The sequence below is a fragment of the Pseudophryne corroboree genome, chromosome 3 (assembly GCF_028390025.1).
Source record: "Pseudophryne corroboree isolate aPseCor3 chromosome 3, aPseCor3.hap2, whole genome shotgun sequence".
Taxonomy (NCBI): Eukaryota; Metazoa; Chordata; class Amphibia; order Anura; family Myobatrachidae; genus Pseudophryne; species Pseudophryne corroboree.
Window position 1 is genome coordinate 476,639,377 of NC_086446.1, and position 17,210 is coordinate 476,656,586.

The 17,210-nt window shown below is 47.9% G+C and overlaps 1 protein-coding gene across 1 annotated transcript in view; it reads left to right on the forward strand.

Annotated features, from left to right (window-relative positions):
• Nucleotides 1–12,487: 12,487 nt before the first annotated feature.
• The window catches only part of PSMD12 (proteasome 26S subunit, non-ATPase 12), a 100,381-nt gene continuing 95,658 nt past the window's right edge, over nt 12,488–17,210 (forward strand). Inside the window, exons 1-2 of the mRNA XM_063960826.1 lie at nt 12,488–12,746; nt 16,915–16,974. Of these exons, the coding sequence (XP_063816896.1) occupies nt 12,642–12,746; nt 16,915–16,974 (165 nt within the window). The 5' untranslated portion in view covers nt 12,488–12,641. The remainder of the gene's footprint in view (nt 12,747–16,914; nt 16,975–17,210) is intronic.

A 17,210-nucleotide genomic window follows, 5' to 3' on the forward strand; every position in this document is an offset into this window, starting at 1 on the left:
GTGGACTGTGAAGAGTGGATGCAATTTGATAGGAAAGTTTATGAAAGTTATGTGGGCGTTTCTGGAATTTGATACGTTTGCCTGAAGATGTGAGTTTTCAGGAACGCTTGAGTTTAGTCCTACTGTGTGCAATGTTAATGCTATCTGTAAATAATGTACAAAGTGTGGTTGTGGTTTTCCATATATAATTAGTGTGTATGAAAATAAAGGTGCCGTTGTACCTTGCTATTGTGTGCTTACTGTGTGATCTCAGAACCCGATAGTGCAGGGGTGCTTTAAGAAAGGAGGAGGCCCATGTTCAGCCTCTTCCGTTCAGGCCCCCTCCTCTCTGCCGGCAGCGCTGAGAATCTGAGCACTAGTGGTCTCGAGTGAGGATGGCCAGTTCCAGTCGGGTCAGGGAATTGGGGAAACGGCCGCCTGATGTAGCCAGACCAGTCTTCTTCCAGCACTTATTACATACTTGCCTACTCTCCCGGAATGGCGGGGAGGCTCCCGAAAATCGGGTGACCCTCCCGGCCCCCTGGAAGAGCAGGCAAGTCTCCCGGAATCAGGGGTCCCCCTGCCCGTCCGCCGACTTAGTGTGTAAAGTGGGCGGTCTGGGCAGTTGATGACGCGATTCTTGCTGAATCGCGTCATCATAGCAACGCCCCCTGAAGTGTAATGCCGGGGATCGCGGCATTACAGAGCGGGGGCATGGCTTAAAGGATGTGCCGCCGAAACTCCGCCCCCGCCCCTGCTCCACCCCCGTCCCGCCTCCGGTCCACCTCCTCCCCACCTCCCCTGCCCCCTTGCTGAGCGGTTGGTTCTATATTGGAGTGGGAGAAGGGACCTTCTGACGTACCTAGGGGAGGAGACCCGTCACCAGGGGGAGGAGCTGCAGCCGAACAAGGTACCCGAAAAGTACCCTCGCGGGCTCGCTTCGCTCGCCACGCTTCGGGCACGGTGGCTCGCTCCGTTCCGCTCGCCACCTAATTACTAAAAGGTAATAGTTGGTGGTGTGGATACTAGACCAACTGTACCGCTGGCGTAGCTCCTCCCCCTTGTGCCGTGGCTCCTCCCCCTGATGGAAAAGGTCCCTTAGGCCACTTGGATCTAGCCTCTACCCTTGCTGAGCCGACCTGGCTGCTCTCTCCCGCAGAGAGCAGCCAGAATGTCGGCAAGTATGACTTATTATCATGTTCGGGATGCATCCCATCTGCCGTTATTCCAGCTGTGAGTCCCCTCGCGGGCTCGCCATGCATTGGGCCCATTGGCACATTTGCTCGCCATAGGTTCTATTCCCATTTGGTTGGTGGCGTGGACCCACCAACCGAGTGGAAAATAAGAATTTACTTACCGATAATTCTATTTCTCGTAGTCCGTAGTGGATGCTGGGAACTCCGTAAGGACCATGGGGAATAGCGGCTCCGCAGGAGACTGGGCACAAAAGTAAAAGCTTTAGGACTACCTGGTGTGCACTGGCTCCTCCCCCTATGACCCTCCTCCAAGCCTCAGTTAGGATACTGTGCCCGGACGAGCGTACATAATAAGGAAGGATATTGAATCCCGGGTAAGACTCATACCAACCACACCAATCACACCGTACAACCTGTGATCTGAACCCAGTTAACAGCATGATAACAGGGGAGCCTCTGAAAAGATGGCTCACAACAATAATAACCCGATTTTTTGTAACAATAACTATGTACAAGTATTGCAGACAATCCGCACTTGGGATGGGCGCCCAGCATCCACTACGGACTACGAGAAATAGAATTATCGGTAAGTAAATTCTTATTTTCTCTGACGTCCTAGTGGATGCTGGGAACTCCGTAAGGACCATGGGGATTATACCAAAGCTCCCAAACGGGCGGGAGAGTGCGGATGACTCTGCAGCACCGAATGAGAGAACTCCAGGTCCTCCTCAGCCAGGGTATCAAATTTGTAGAATTTAGCAAACGTGTTTGCCCCTGACCAAGTAGCTGCTCGGCAAAGTTGTAAAGCCGAGACCCCTCGGGCAGCCGCCCAAGATGAGCCCACTTTCCTTGTGGAATGGGCTTTTACAGATTTTGGCTGTGGCAGGCCTGCCACAGAATGTGCAAGCTGAATTGTACTACAAATCCAACGAGCAATAGTCTGCTTAGAAGCAGGAGCACCCAGCTTGTTGGGTGCATACAGGATAAACAGCGAGTCAGATTTTCTGACTCCAGCCGTCCTGGAAACATATATTTTCAGGGCCCTGACTACGTCCAGCAACTTGGAGTCCTCCAAGTCCCTAGTAGCCGCAGGCACCACAATAGGCTGGTTCAAGTGAAATGCTGACACCACCTTAGGGAGAAATTGAGGACGAGTCCTCAATTCTGCCCTGTCCGTATGAAAAATTAGGTAAGGGCTTTTATAGGATAAAGCCGCCAATTCTGAGACACGCCTGGCTGAAGCCAGGGCTAACAGCATTACCACCTTCCATGTGAGATATTTTAAGTCCACAGTGGAAAGTGGTTCAAACCAATGTGATTTTAGGAATCCCAAAACTAAATTGAGATCCCAAGGTGCCACTGGAGGCACAAAAGGAGGTTGTATATGCAGTACCCCCTTGACAAACGTCTGTACTTCAGGAACTGAAGCCAGTTCTTTTTGGAAGAAAATCGACAGGGCCGAAATTTGAACCTTAATGGACCCTAATTTTAGGCCCATAGACAGTCCTGTTTGCAGGAAATGCAGGAAACGACCCAGTTGAAATTCCTCTGTAGGGGCCTTCCTGGCCTCGCACCACGCAACATATTTACGCCAAATACGGTGATAATGTTGTACAGTTACATCCTTCCTGGCTTTGATCAGGGTAGGGATGACTTCATCCGGAATGCCTTTTTCCTTCAGGATCCGGCGTTCAACCGCCATGCCGTCAAACGCAGCCGCGGTAAGTCTTGGAAGAGACAGGGTCCCTGCTGGAGCAGGTCCTTTCTTAGAGGCAGAGGCCACGGGTCCTCTGTGAGCATCTCTTGAAGTTCCGGGTACCAAGTCCTTCTTGGCCAATCCGGAGCCACGAGTATAGTCCTTACTCCTCTCCTTCTTATGATCCTCAGTACCTTGGGTATGAGAGGCAGAGGAGGGAACACATACACTGACTGGTACACCCATGGTGTTACCAGAGAGTCCACAGCTATTGCCTGAGGGTCCCTTGACCTGGCGCAATACCTGTCTAGTTTTTTGTTGAGGCGGGACGCCATCATGTCCACCTTTGGTTTTTCCCAACGGTTCACAATCATGTGGAAGACTTCTGGGTGAAGTCCCCACTCCCCCGGGTGGAGGTCGTGTCTGCTGAGGAAGTCTGCTTCCCAGTTGTCCACTCCCGGAATGAACACTGCTGACAGTGCTATCACATGATTTTCTGCCCAGCGAAGAATCCTTGCAACTTCTGCCATTGCCCTCCTGCTTCTTGTGCCGCCCTGTCTGTTTACGTGGGCGACTGCCGTGATGTTGTCCGACTGGATCAGCACCGGCTGACCTTGAAGCAGAGGTCTTGCTAGGCTCAGAGCATTGTAGATGGCTCTTAGCTCCAGGATATTTATGTGAAGTGATGTCTCCAGGCTTGACCACAAGCCCTGGAAATTTCTTCCCTGTGTGACTGCTCCCCAGCCTCTCAGGCTGGCATCCGTGGTTACCAGGACCCAGTCCTGAATGCCGAATCTGCGGCCCTCTAGAAGATGAGCACTCTGCAACCACCACAGGAGAGACACTCTTGTCCTTGGAGACAAGATTATCCGTTGATGCATCTGAAGATGCGACCCGGACCATTTGTCTAGCAGATCCCACTGGAAGGTTCTTGCGTGGAATCTGCCGAATGGGATTGCTTCGTAAGAAGCCACCATTTTTCCCAGAACCCTTGTGCATTGATGCACTGAGACTTGGCCTGGTTTTAGGAGCTTTCTGACTAGTTCGGATAACTCCCTGGCTTTCTCCTCCGGGAGAAACACCTTTTTCTGGACTGTGTCCAGGATCATCCCTAGGAATAGAAGTCGTGTCGTCGGGATCAGCTGCGATTTTGGAAAATTGAGAATCCAACCGTGCTGGCGCAGCACTATCTGAGATAGTGCTACCCCGACTTCCAACTGTTCCCTGGATCTTGCCCTTATCAGGAGATCGTCCAAGTAAGGGATAACTAAAACTCCCTTCCTTCGAAGGAGTATCATCATTTCGGCCATTACCTTGGTAAAGACCCGGGGTGCCGTGGACAATCCAAACGGCAGCATCTGAAACTGATAGTGACAGTTCTGTACCACAAACCTGAGGTACCCTTGGTGAGAAGGGTAAATTGGGACGTGTAGGTAAGCATCTTTGATGTCCAGAGACACCATATAGTCCCCTTCTTCCAGGTTTGCAATCACTGCTCTGAGTGACTCCATCTTGAATTTGAACCTTTGTATGTAAGTGTTCAAGGATTTTAGGTTTAAAATTGGTCTTACCGAGCCGTCCGGCTTCGGTACCACAAATAGTGTGGAATAGTACCCCTTTCCCTGTTGTAGGAGGGGTACCTTGATTATCACCTGCTGGGAATACAGCTTGTGAATGGCTTCCAATACTGCCTCCCTGTCTGAGGGAGACGTCGGTAAAGCAGACTTTAGAAAACGGCGAGGGGGAGACGTCTCGAATTCCAATTTGTACCCCTGAGATACCACCTGAAGGATCCAGGGGTCCACTTGCGAGTGGGCCCACTGCGCACTGAACTTCTTGAGACGGGCCCCCACCGTGCCTGAGTCCGCTTGTAAAGCCCCAGCGTCATGCTGAGGACTTTGCGGAGGCGGGAGAGGGCTTTTGTTCCTGGGAACTGGCTGTTTGTTGCAGCCTTTTTCCTCTCCCTCTGCCACGGGGCAAAAATGAGGCGCCTTTTGCCCGCTTGCCCTTATGGGGCCGAAAGGACTGCGCCTGATAGTATGGCGTCTTCTTAGGTTGAGAAGCTACCTGGGGTAAAAATGTGGATTTTCCAGCAGTTGCTGTGGCTACCAGGTCTGATAGACCTACCCCAAATAACTCCTCCCCCTTTAAAGGCAATACTTCCATGTGCCTTTTAGAATCCGCATCACCTGACCACTGCCGCGTCCATAAACCTCTTCTTGCAGAAATGGACAGCGCGCTAACTCTTGATGCCAGTCGGCAAATATCCCTCTGTGCATCACGCATATATAGAAATGCATCCTTCAAATGCTCTACAGTCAATAATATACTGTCCCTATCAAGGGTATCGATATTTTCAGTCAGGGAATCCGACCACGCCAGGCCCGCACTGCACATCCAGGCTGAGGCTATTGCTCGTCGCAGTATAACACCCGTGTGAGAGTATATACATTTTAGGATATTCTCCAGCTTTCTATCGGCAGGTTCCTTAAGGGCGGCCGTATCAGGAGAGGGTAGTGCTACCTGTTTAGACAAGCGTGTGAGCGCTTTATCCACCCTTGGGGGTGTTTCCCAACGTGCCCTATCCTCTGGCGGGAAAGGGTATGATGCCAATAACCTTTTAGGAATTATCAGTTTTTTATCGGGGGAAACCCACGCCTCATCACACACTTCATTTAATTCCTCGGATACAGGAAAAACTACAGGCAGTTTTTTCTCACCAAACATAATACCCTTCTTAGTGGTACTTGTATTATCAGATATATGCAATACATTTTTCATTGCTTCAATCATGTAACGTGTGGCCCTAGTGGAAGTCACGTTTGTCTTCCACTCAGGTGTCGACTCCCCAGGGGGTGACAACTGTATAATAGGCAATTGCTCCGCTTCCATCTCATTTTCCTCCTCAAACATGTCGACACAATCGTACCGACACACCGCACACACACAGGGAATGCTCTGATAGAGGACAGGACCCCACTAGCCCTTTGGGGAGACAGAGGGAGAGTATGCCAGCACACACCAGAGCGCTATATATATACAGGAATACCACTATCAAGTGTGCTTTTCCTTATATAGCTGCTGTTTATATAAAACTGCGCCATATTAGTGCCCCCCCTCTCTTTTTTACCCTTTTCTGTAGTGCAGGACTGCAGGGGAGAGTCAGGGAGACGTCCTTCCAGTGGAGCTGAGATGGAAAATGGCGCCCGTGTGCTGAGGAGATAGGCTCCGCCCCCTTCTCGGCGGCCTTTTCTCCCGCTTTTTTGGTAATTCTGGCAGGGGTTAAAATACACCCATATAGCCCTGGGGGTTATATGTGGTGTATTTATGCCAGCCAAGGTGTTTTACATTGCTGATCAGGGCGCCCCCCCCTAGCGCCCTGCACCCTCAGTGACCGGAGTGTGAAGTGTGCCTGAGTAACAATGGCGCATAGCTGCAGTGCTGTGCGCTACCTTGTTGAAGACTGATGTCTTCTGCCGCCGATTTTTCCGGACCTTTTCTTGCTTCTGGCTCTGTAAGGGGGCCGGCGGTGCGGCTCCGGGACCGAGCTCCGAGGCTGGGCCTGTGTTCGGTCCCTCTGGAGCTAATGGTGTCCAGTAGCCTAAGAAGCCCAATCAACTCTGCACGCAGGTGAGTTCGCTTCTTCTCCCCTTAGTCCCTCGAAGCAGTGAGCCTGTTGCCAGCAGGTCTCACTGAAAATAAAAAAACCTAAACTTAAACTTTTCACTAAGAAGCTCAGGAGAGCCCCTAGTGTGCACCCTTCTCGGCCGGGCACAAAAATCTAACTGAGGCTTGGAGGAGGGTCATAGGGGGAGGAGCCAGTGCACACCAGGTAGTCCTAAAGCTTTTACTTTTGTGCCCAGTCTCCTGCGGAGCCGCTATTCCCCATGGTCCTTACGGAGTTCCCAGCATCCACTAGGACGTCAGAGAAATACCCAGTGGGTATCGGGATTCTGGGCGTCGGGATTTGACAGATGTGCAGTGTATGTTTTGTTTCCTCTTCACACCAAAGACCCAAATATAAACAAAGGGAATAATAAGAATTTACTTACCGATAATTCTATTTCTCGGAGTCCGTAGTGGATGCTGGGGTTCCTGAAAGGACCATGGGGGAATAGCGGCTCCGCAGGAGACAGGGCACAAAAAGTAAAGCTTTAGGATCAGGTGGTGTGCACTGGCTCCTCCCCCTATGACCCTCCTCCAAGCCTCAGTTAGGATACTGTGCCCGGACGAGCGTACACAATAAGGAAGGATTTTGAATCCCGGGTAAGACTCATACCAGCCACACCAATCACACTGTACAACCTGTGATCTGAACCCAGTTAACAGTATGATAACAGCGGAGCCTCTGAAAAGATGGCTCACAACAATAATAACCCGATTTTTGTAACTATGTACAAGTAATGCAGATATTCCGCACTTGGGATGGGCGCCCAGCATCCACTACGGACTCCGAGAAATAGAATTATCGGTAAGTAAATTCTTATTTTCTCTATCGTCCTAGTGGATGCTGGGGTTCCTGAAAGGACCATGGGGATTATACCAAAGCTCCCAAACGGGCGGGAGAGTGCGGATGACTCTGCAGCACCGAATGAGAGAACTCCAGGTCCTCCTTAGCCAGGGTATCAAATTTGTAGGATTTTACAAACGTGTTTGCCCCTGACTAAATAGCCGTTCGGCAAAGTTGTAAAGCCGAGACCCCTCGGGCAGCCGCCCAAGATGAGCCCACCTTCCTTGTGGAATGGGCATTTACATATTTTGGCTGTGGCAGGCCTGCCACAGAATGTGCAAGCTGAATTGTATTACACATCCAACTAGCAATAGTCTGCTTAGAAGCAAGAGCACCCAGTTTGTTGGGTGCATACAGGATAACAGCAAGTCAGTTTTCCTGACTCCAGCCGTCCTGGAACCTATACTTTCAGGGCCCTGACAACATCCAGCAACTTGGAGTCCTCCAAGTCCCTAGTAGGCGCAAGGCACCACAATAAGCTGGTTCAGGTGAAACACTGACACCACCTTAGGGAGAGAACTGGGGACGAGTCCGCAGCTCTGCCCTGTCCGAATGGACAAACAGATATGGGCTTTTTTGAGAAAAAACCCACCAATTTGACACTCGCCTGGCCCAGGCCAGGGCCAAGAGCATGGTCACTTTTCATGTGAGATGCTTCAAATCCACAGATTTGACTGGTTTTAAACCAATGTGATTTGAGGAATCCCAGAACTACGTTGAGATCCCACAGTGCCACTGGAGGCACCAAAGGGGGTTGTATATGCAATACTCCCTTGACAAACTTCTGGACTTCAGGAACTGAAGCCAATTCTTTCTGGAAGAAAATCGACAGGGCCGAAATTTGAACCTTAATGGGCCCCAATTTGAGGCCCATAGACACTCCTGTTTGCAGGAAATGCAGGAATCGACCGAGTTGAAATTTCTTCGTGGGGCCTTCCTGGCCTCACACCACGCAACATATTTTCGCCACATGTGGTGATAATGTTGTGCGGTCACCTCCTTCCTGGCTTTGACCAGGGTAGGAATGACCTCTTCCGGAATGCCTTTTTCCCTTAGGATCCGGCGTTCCACCGCCATGCCGTCAAACGCAGCTGCGGTAAGTCTTGGAACAGACATGGTACTTGCTGAAGCAAGTCCCTTCTTAGCGGCAGAGGCCATAAGTCCTCTGTGAGCATCTCTTGAAGTTCCGGGTACCAAGTCCTTCTTGGCCAATCCGGAGCCATGAGTATAGTTCTTACTCCTCTACGTCTTATAATTCTCAGTACCTTAGGTATGAGAAGCAGAGGAGGGAACACATACACCGACTGGTACACCCACGGTGTTACCAGAACGTCCACAGCTATTGCCTGAGGGTCTCTTGACCTGGCGCAATACCTGTCCCGTTTTTTGTTCAGACGGGACGCTTTTGCCATTGCCCTCCTGCTTCTTGTGCCGCCCTGTCTGTTTACGTGGGCGACTGCCGTGATGTTTTTCCCACTGGATCAATACCGGCTGACCTTGAAGCAGAGGTCTTGCTAAGCTTAGAGCATTATAAATTTACCCTTAGCTCCAGTATATTTATGTGGAGAAAAGTCTCCAGACTTGATCACACTCCCTGGAAATTTTTTCCTTGTGTGACTGCTCCCCAGCCTCTCGGGCTGGCCTCCGTGGTCACCAGCATCCAATCCTGAATGCCGAATCTGCGGCCCTCTAGAAGATGAGCACTCTGTAACCACCACAGGAGAGACACCCTTGTCCTTGGATATAGGGTTATCCGCTGATGCATCTGAAGATGCGATCCGGACCATTTGTCCAGCAGATCCCACTGAAAAGTTCTTGCGTGAAATCTGCCGAATGGAATTGCTTCGTAGGAAGCCACCATTTTTACCAGGACCCTTGTGCAATGATGCACTGACACTTTTCCTGGTTTTAGGAGGTTCTTGACTAGCTTGGATAACTCCCTGGCTTTCTCTTCCGGGAGAAACACCTTTTTCTGGACTGTGTCCAGAATCATCCCTAGGCACAGCAGACGTGTCGTCAGGATCAGCTGCGATTTTGGAATATTTAGAATCCATCCGTGCTGTTGTAGCAGTATCCGAGATAGTGCTACTCCGACCTCCAACTGTTCCCTGGACTTTGCCCTTATCAGGAGATCGTCCAAGTAAGGGGTAATTAAGACGCCTTTTCTTCGAAGAAGAATCATCATTTCGGCCATTACCTTGGTAAAGACCCGGGGTGCCGTGGACAATCCAAACGGCAGCGTCTGAAACTGACAGTGACAGTTCTATACCACGAACCTGAGGTACCCTTAGTGAGAAGGGCAAATTTGGGACATGGAGGTAAGCATCCCTGATGTCCCGGGACACTATATAGTCCCCTTCTTCCTGGTTCGTTATCACTGCTCTGAGTGACTCCATCTTGATTTGAACCTTTGTAAGTGTTCAAATTTTTTTAGATTTAGAATAGGTCTCACCTAGCCTTCTGGCTTCAGTACCACAATATAGTGTGGAATAATACCCCTTTCCTTGTTGTAGGAGGGGTAATTTGATTATCACCTGCTGGGAATACAGCTTGTGAATTTTTTCCCATACTGCCTCCTTGTCGGAGGGATACCTTGGTAAAGCAGACTTCAGGAGCCTGCGAGGGGGAAACGTTTCGACATTCCAATCTGTACCCCTGGGATACTACTTGTAGGATCCAGGGGTCCTGTACGGTCCCAGCGTCATGCTGAGAGCTTGGCAGAAGCGGTGGAAGGCTTCTGTTCCTGGGAATGGGCTGCCTGCTGCAGTCTTCTTCCCTTTCCACTATCCCTGGGCAAATATGACTCTTATAGGGACGAAAGGACTGAGGCTGAAAAGACGGTGTCTTTTTCTGCAGAGATGTGACTTAGGGTAAAAACGGTGGATTTTCCAGCAGTTGCCGTGGCCACCAGGTCCGATGGACCGACCCCAAATAACTCCTCTTCCTTTATACGGCAATACACCTTTGTGCCGTTTGGAATCTGCATCACCTGACCACTGTCGTGTCCATAAACATCTTCTGGCAGATATGGACATCGCACTTACTCTTGATGCCAGAGTGCAAATATCCCTCTGTGCATCTCGCATATATAGAAATGCATCCTTTAAATGCTCTATAGTCAATAAAATACTGTCCCTGTCAAGGGTATCAATATTTTTAGTCAGGGAATCCGACCAAGCCACCCCAGCTCTGCACATCCAGGCTGAGGCGATCGCTGGTCGCAGTATAACACCAGTATGTGTGTATATACTTTTATATGATATTTTCCAGCCTCCTGTCAGCTGGCTCCTTGAGGACGGCCCTATCTATAGACGGTACCGCCACTTGTTTTGATAAGCGTGTGAGCGCCTTATCCACCCTAAGGGGTGTTTCCCAACGCGCCCTAACTTCTGGCGGGAAAGGGTATACCGCCAATAATTTTCTATCGGGGGGAACCCACGCATCATCACACACTTCATTTAATTTATCTGATTCAGGAAAAACTACAGGTAGTTTTTTCACATCCCACATAATACCCTCTTTTGTGGTACTTGTAGTATCAGAAATATGTAACACCTCCTTCATTGCCCTTAACGTGTGGCCCTAATAAGGAATACGTTTGTTTATTCACCGTCGACACTGGATTCAGTGTCCGTGTCTGTGTCGACCGACTAAGGTAAACGGGCGTTTTAAAACCCCTGACGGTGTTTTTGAGACGTCTGGACCGGTACTAATTGTTTGTCGGCCGTCTCATGTCGTCAACCGACCTTGCAGCGTGTTGACATTATCACGTAATTCCCTAAATAAGCCATCCATTCCGGTGTCGACTCCCTAGAGAGTGACATCACCATTACAGGCAATTGCTCCGCCTCCTCACCAACATCGTCCTCATACATGTCGACACACACGTACCGACACACAGCACACACACAGGGAATGCTCTGATAGAGGACAGGACCCACTAGCCCTTTGGAGAGACAGAGGGAGAGTTTGCCAGCACACACCAAAAAACGCTATAATTATATAGGGACAACCTTATATAAGTGTTTTCCCTTATAGCATCTTTTTATATATTTCTAACGCCAAATTAGTGCCCCCCCTCTCTGTTTTAACCCTGTTTCTGTAGTGCAGTGCAGGGGAGAGCCTGGGAGCCTTCCCTCCAGCCTTTCTGTGAGGGAAAATGGCGCTGTGTGCTGAGGAGATAGGCCCCGCCCCTTTTTCGGCGGGCTCGTCTCCCGCTCTTCAACGGATTCTGGCAGGGGTTAAATATCTCCATATAGCCCCCGGAGGCTATATGTGAGGTATTTTTTGCCAAAAAATAGGTTTACATTGCCTCCCAGGGCGCCCCCCTCCCAGCGCCCTGCACCCTCAGTGACTGCCGTGTGAAGTGTGCTGAGAGCAATGGCGCACAGCTGCAGTGCTGTGCGCTACCTTAAGAAGACTGAGGAGTCTTCTGCCGCCGATTCTGGACCTTCTTCTCTTTTCAGCATCTGCAAGGGGGCCGGCGGCGAGGCTCCGGTGACCATCCAGGCTGTACCTGTGATCGTCCCTCTGGAGCTAATGTCCAGTAGCCAAAGAAGCCAATCCATCCTGCACGCAGGTGAGTTCACTTCTTCTCCCCTAAGTCCCTCGTTGCAGTGATCCTGTTGCCAGCAGGACTCACTGTAAAATAAAAAACCTAAGCTAAACTTTTCTAAGCAGCTCTTTAGGAGAGCCACCTAGATTGCACCCTTCTCGGCCGGGCACAAAAATCTAACTGAGGCTTGGAGGAGGGTCATAGGGGGAGGAGCCAGTGCACACCACCTGATCCTAAAGCTTTACTTTTTGTGCCCTGTCTCCTGCGGAGCCGCTATTCCCCCATGGTCCTTTCAGGAACCCCAGCATCCACTAGGACGATAGAGAAATGGGAATTCATCCTGTTGTTGGTATAAAGCGGACTAAGGAGTAACCATGATGACACTCCAGCCCACGGGTGGGACAGTGTCCTAATAGCGGAACTGACCGCTGTAATCGGGATCGTTAGGAGATCTCCTTAACCAGAAAATCACAGCTTCCAACATTGTCATGGTTACCGTTTCTGTCAATAAAGTTTAAAGGGAAAAAAAAACCCATAGGGAAGACGCGTGACGTAATTAAGGCTGCCTTGGCGTATGCCTGTCTCTTTGTCTTTCTACAGTGTCATCGAGGTCCTGGCAGATTTTAGGTGTCTTCGGCCCTCGCCTGCTAGTCTGCTTTCCTCGGTGCTGTCAGCTTACTGCTGGGTCTCTGCTCCGTTCCTGACATGGCTGATGACACGGAGCGATCTGATGGCCGCATCGTCAAGATGGATGTGGACTACAGCGCCACGGTGGACCAGCGGCTGCCGGAGTGCGAGAAGCTGGTGGCGGTGAGAGAGGGAGCGGGGGCTGAGTCACGCCGTCCTGGGGATGTAGGCCTCAGCCTGGAGGGAGCTTTGGAGTTCAGTCCCTTCCATGTTTGTGTGTGCGGAGAGCCCTGCTCCTGTGCAGCACACGCCGACTGGAAGCCACTGGCCCCCAACTAGCGTGTGGAACCTTTCCCTTCCCCACCTCATGGCTTCTCAGTTGGGTTTCTGGAAGCTCTGACCAGTGCCTAGCAGCCCACAATGGCAGATCACCACAGCTCTGCACATGTGTATCATTTACATAGGCTGAGCATGGTTGTCACATTATTAATTCCCATGCAATTTGGGGACCTGCTGCTTCTCCTTAGCTGCCATCCATCCCCAGGATAATACAATATTATTAGTTATTATTATTAGTTGGCAGGGCACAACGGGTCTTGTAGCTGCACAATATCTGGAGAAACACAGGTTGCCCCAGCCTGACATGTGGTTGAGCCTTTTCAGCAATGGATGTTTGCCGGTGTAAAAATGACCAGTTATGCCGGTTTTAGACATGTGACCCAGGAATTCGCTGGGTCTAGCAAGCCGGCAAACACCTGGGTCTCAGGTGGAAGAAATCCCAGGTTGATGCACGTTCACATGCAGAAACCCGGTATATAGCTGCGTTTGTGTGGGGTATTCGTGCACAAGTACATTTGTACAGAGAAGACTACTTGTATTAATTTGGTGGTTCTTGACTTCACCATCGGGTTTTCAGGATGGCTGTCTGTGAGCAGGTGGGAACTCGCCTGTGCGCGTATGCAGCCGGTGGAACACATTTCAGCTCAAAGCCTCCTGAGATGCGCGTTGTTTGGCCTAACCTGGACTTCAGATGGGCTTAACTTTGCATGGCTAAATCTAGTACTAATGGGTGCGCACACGTGGCATGTGTGCTCAACTGGGGGAGGTGGGCATTTGAATAGCTCCGGTGGGTGCCCTTTTTACGCTTAGGAACCCACAAAACAATTGAGTTGTCCCCTCTGTTGAAAGAAAGTATAATGCCCACTGTTTGTATTTGTAATATAAGTACATCAGTCTCTCAGGCATCTTTTGGATTATAAATAGTGTTCACGCTAGGCTGTTTAAGCCGCTCCCTGCCCGATTTTTAAAGGGCAAAATGTGCCCTGCCCCTTTTGTGGTGCCCTGCTAAAACAGCATGCCCGATGCTGCCGTGTGAATAGGTGCTGCATGCATGCGCATTAAATTTATTCACATTCAAGGGAGAGCTTGGGGGAAGCCCAGCTCCGCAAGTGCTGGACACACCCTAATGAGTGACGCAACGGGCTGGACATGCTCCCCACTAGTGACGTCAAGGGGGCCAGCCTACCCCCAATAGTACCGACGCCCTGCCCCTAAAATATCCTGGAGGACACACTTAAATACTTCTGTCATGTGTTTAAGTCCTATCCCACTTTTTTTTATTAAAGAGACAGAACCACACTCAAGCATATCGGTTAATAAACACCTGGGCAATGTCTTAACATTTGATTTACATATGGAAAATAGTGGTGCAAGAAAGAGCTGTTTGGCCTAACCTGGACTTTAGACAGGTGTAGCTTCGCACGGCTAAATCTAGTACTAATGGGTGTGCACATGGGGCATGTGTGTCCAAATGGGGGGAGGGCAATTGAATAGCTTCAGTGGGGGCCCTTTATGTTTGGTAACCCACAAAACAATTGAATCACCACCTCTGTTGTAAGAAAGTATAATGCCCACTTTTAGTTTTTGTAATGGAAGTACATCTATGTATATATATATATGTATATGTATATGTATATATATATATATATATATATATATATATATATATATATATATATATATATATATATATATATATATAATATTTCCAGAACAGTCCACACTCTGGCTTTATCCACATATGCTGGGGTAGCTTCCATAAATTGATAAATCGCCATGATCCATCAATTCCAATTTAAATCCAGTAAACAGGAGCACTCACCAGTCTTCAAAACAATCTTTACTTTGTTTTATATATATATATATATATATATATACACACACACACACACCAGAAATTAATGATTATTATTTATTTATACATTTTAGCCACTCTCAAATAACTCCATTTGATAACATCTATTCCATTGTGAAAAATATTTTTGAACTTCTTCACTGATGCCTTTTAGTACTTTCGCCTTTTTTTGTTTCACCTCTTCAGTAGCAGCAAAATGTTTTACTTTTAAGGTCTCTTTTGATCCGAGGAAATAAAAAATAAATAAAAAAATTGCATGGCCCAAAATCAGGTGAATACGGTGGGTGAAGCAAAGGTTTCATGTCGCTGTTGGTTAAAAATTGCTGAACACTCTGTGTGGGCTACTGTGTTGTCATGTCACCTGTTCATCACAAATTGGGACGTTTTTCCCTCAAATCGTGATGCAGCCTTTTAAAATTTTTCACATAAAAACTTTGGTTGACAGTTTGACCCTGGGGTACAATTCTGTGTGCACCATCCCTCTCGCATCAAATGATTAATGTGAATGGCCATCACAAAAATAGGCGAAAGAGTGAGTAACTCGTTTGGAAAAAATAACTAAATCACTGCAATCAAATGCTACCTTCAGCCTCAACTTCAGCAGGGATATTTGCTGAGAAGGGTTCCGCAAACATTCACCTAGCGGTGGAAACCCGTAGTGCAAGCGCCTGCCCTCTAGAATATGATTCCTTTTTCTTTTGGGTATCTCCTTGTGTGTGTTTGTGTATATACATACATAATACACCCCCTCCCCGTATATATTGTGTGTGAAATCATGCTTCTCAATTGATGGTAGGCACACACCGATTGCCATACACTATAATATAATATAGCGGTGGACATGGTTTTAATTTTATTTGCCTGCTTCTTTTATTATCGGCAGCTGGCAGTTCTAGTTTTGTTGATCACATCGACCATATTTAATTTGATTTTGTCCTTGACTACCAATTAATGGCACCGCGGCACCCAGTTTGCAGGGGATTATTTGTAGTGTTACTGTATTACAGTAGAACGATTACCATATCAGGGTATACGTAAGCTCTTTTTACTCAACTCCTAAAAAAACCTTTTAGGATCACTCCACTTTATGTGACTGAATCAGATTACCCATTCCTCTATTATATACTGAGGTTGCAAGTTGCAACCAGCTTTATCTGTGGAGCCTACTGTGTGGACTGCCACCACCACCTCAGTGTTTGTATAATCTCACTGACTTTTTAGTCTTCAGAGCAAGCAGCTTCCACAGGGAGATTTAATACCTAATAATGCCTGCTTGGAATGACCATCGGAAACCAAGTTTGGCAACCATACGTTCTGATCCGGGTGATCGTTAGGGTAGGGGAGGGTAAAAATACTTAACCCCCCGATGTAAGTAACTTCAGTGTCGGGATGCCACGGACGGTCATGTGACCGCCGGCATCCCGATAACCGGTATATCCTCCTGGTCCCCTTTGTTTCGTGATTGGTACAGCATATGCTAGATCCATAGTAGAGCTGCTTTATACATGAGTAAACTATTCATGTCCACTGTGCATGTGTACAAGCACACCATTGATGATTTAAACCAGGGGTAGGCAACGTATGGAACTATATATCCCAGCATGCCCAGCCACTTGTTTGCTGTTAGGGCATTCTAAGTCTGTGGCAGGACATGCTGGGATGTGTGGTTTCATAGCAACTGGAATGCCTCATGTTGGCTATTCTACTGGCGATGGTTAATGCTATTATATTGCATGTAAAAATGGTGGCAAACATGCATCAAAATGAAGCTGCTCGTCCAGTGGCCAGCCCTAATTCCTGGTAAATACGTTTTGCCTTTTTGTATATGTAAATAAATAAATTTGCTTCATAAATCCCTCGTTATGTATAGGCTTTAATCTTGTCAGCCACGTGTATTTAAATTTAGAATAAAATGTTTGTCCTCTTTAGAAAAAAAAAAAAAAAAAAAAAAAAAAAAAAATAATATATATATATATATATATATATATATATATATATATATATATATATATATATAAATTACATTTATTATTGCATGACTGTTTTATGTGATTTTTTTTTTTTGCTGGAAATCTATAAAATGTTAAGTGTTTGTTCAGTTCTAAATAGTTTTTCTGTATTATAAGGATAACTGATTCAATTATATGCTTTTTCCAGGAAGGTAAACTCCAGGAGGTGATTGAAATACTTCTGTCCTTGGAAAAACAGACTCGAACAGTATGTACACAAACAACCAGCTTATCTTTATTTGTTGTAGTGAAAGCCAATATAATTATGTTGCAGTGTTTGTCTGTAATGTATAGATCTACTGTGATATTGGATAAGTGATGTGCCAGAGTCTGTTTGTGTTCCTATGGATTGACCAGTGTACTTACCAGTATATAATTTTATGTATAGATTATGACGCAAGCCACCAGTAATTCATTTTCTTAGTTAAATGGTAATGGTCATTG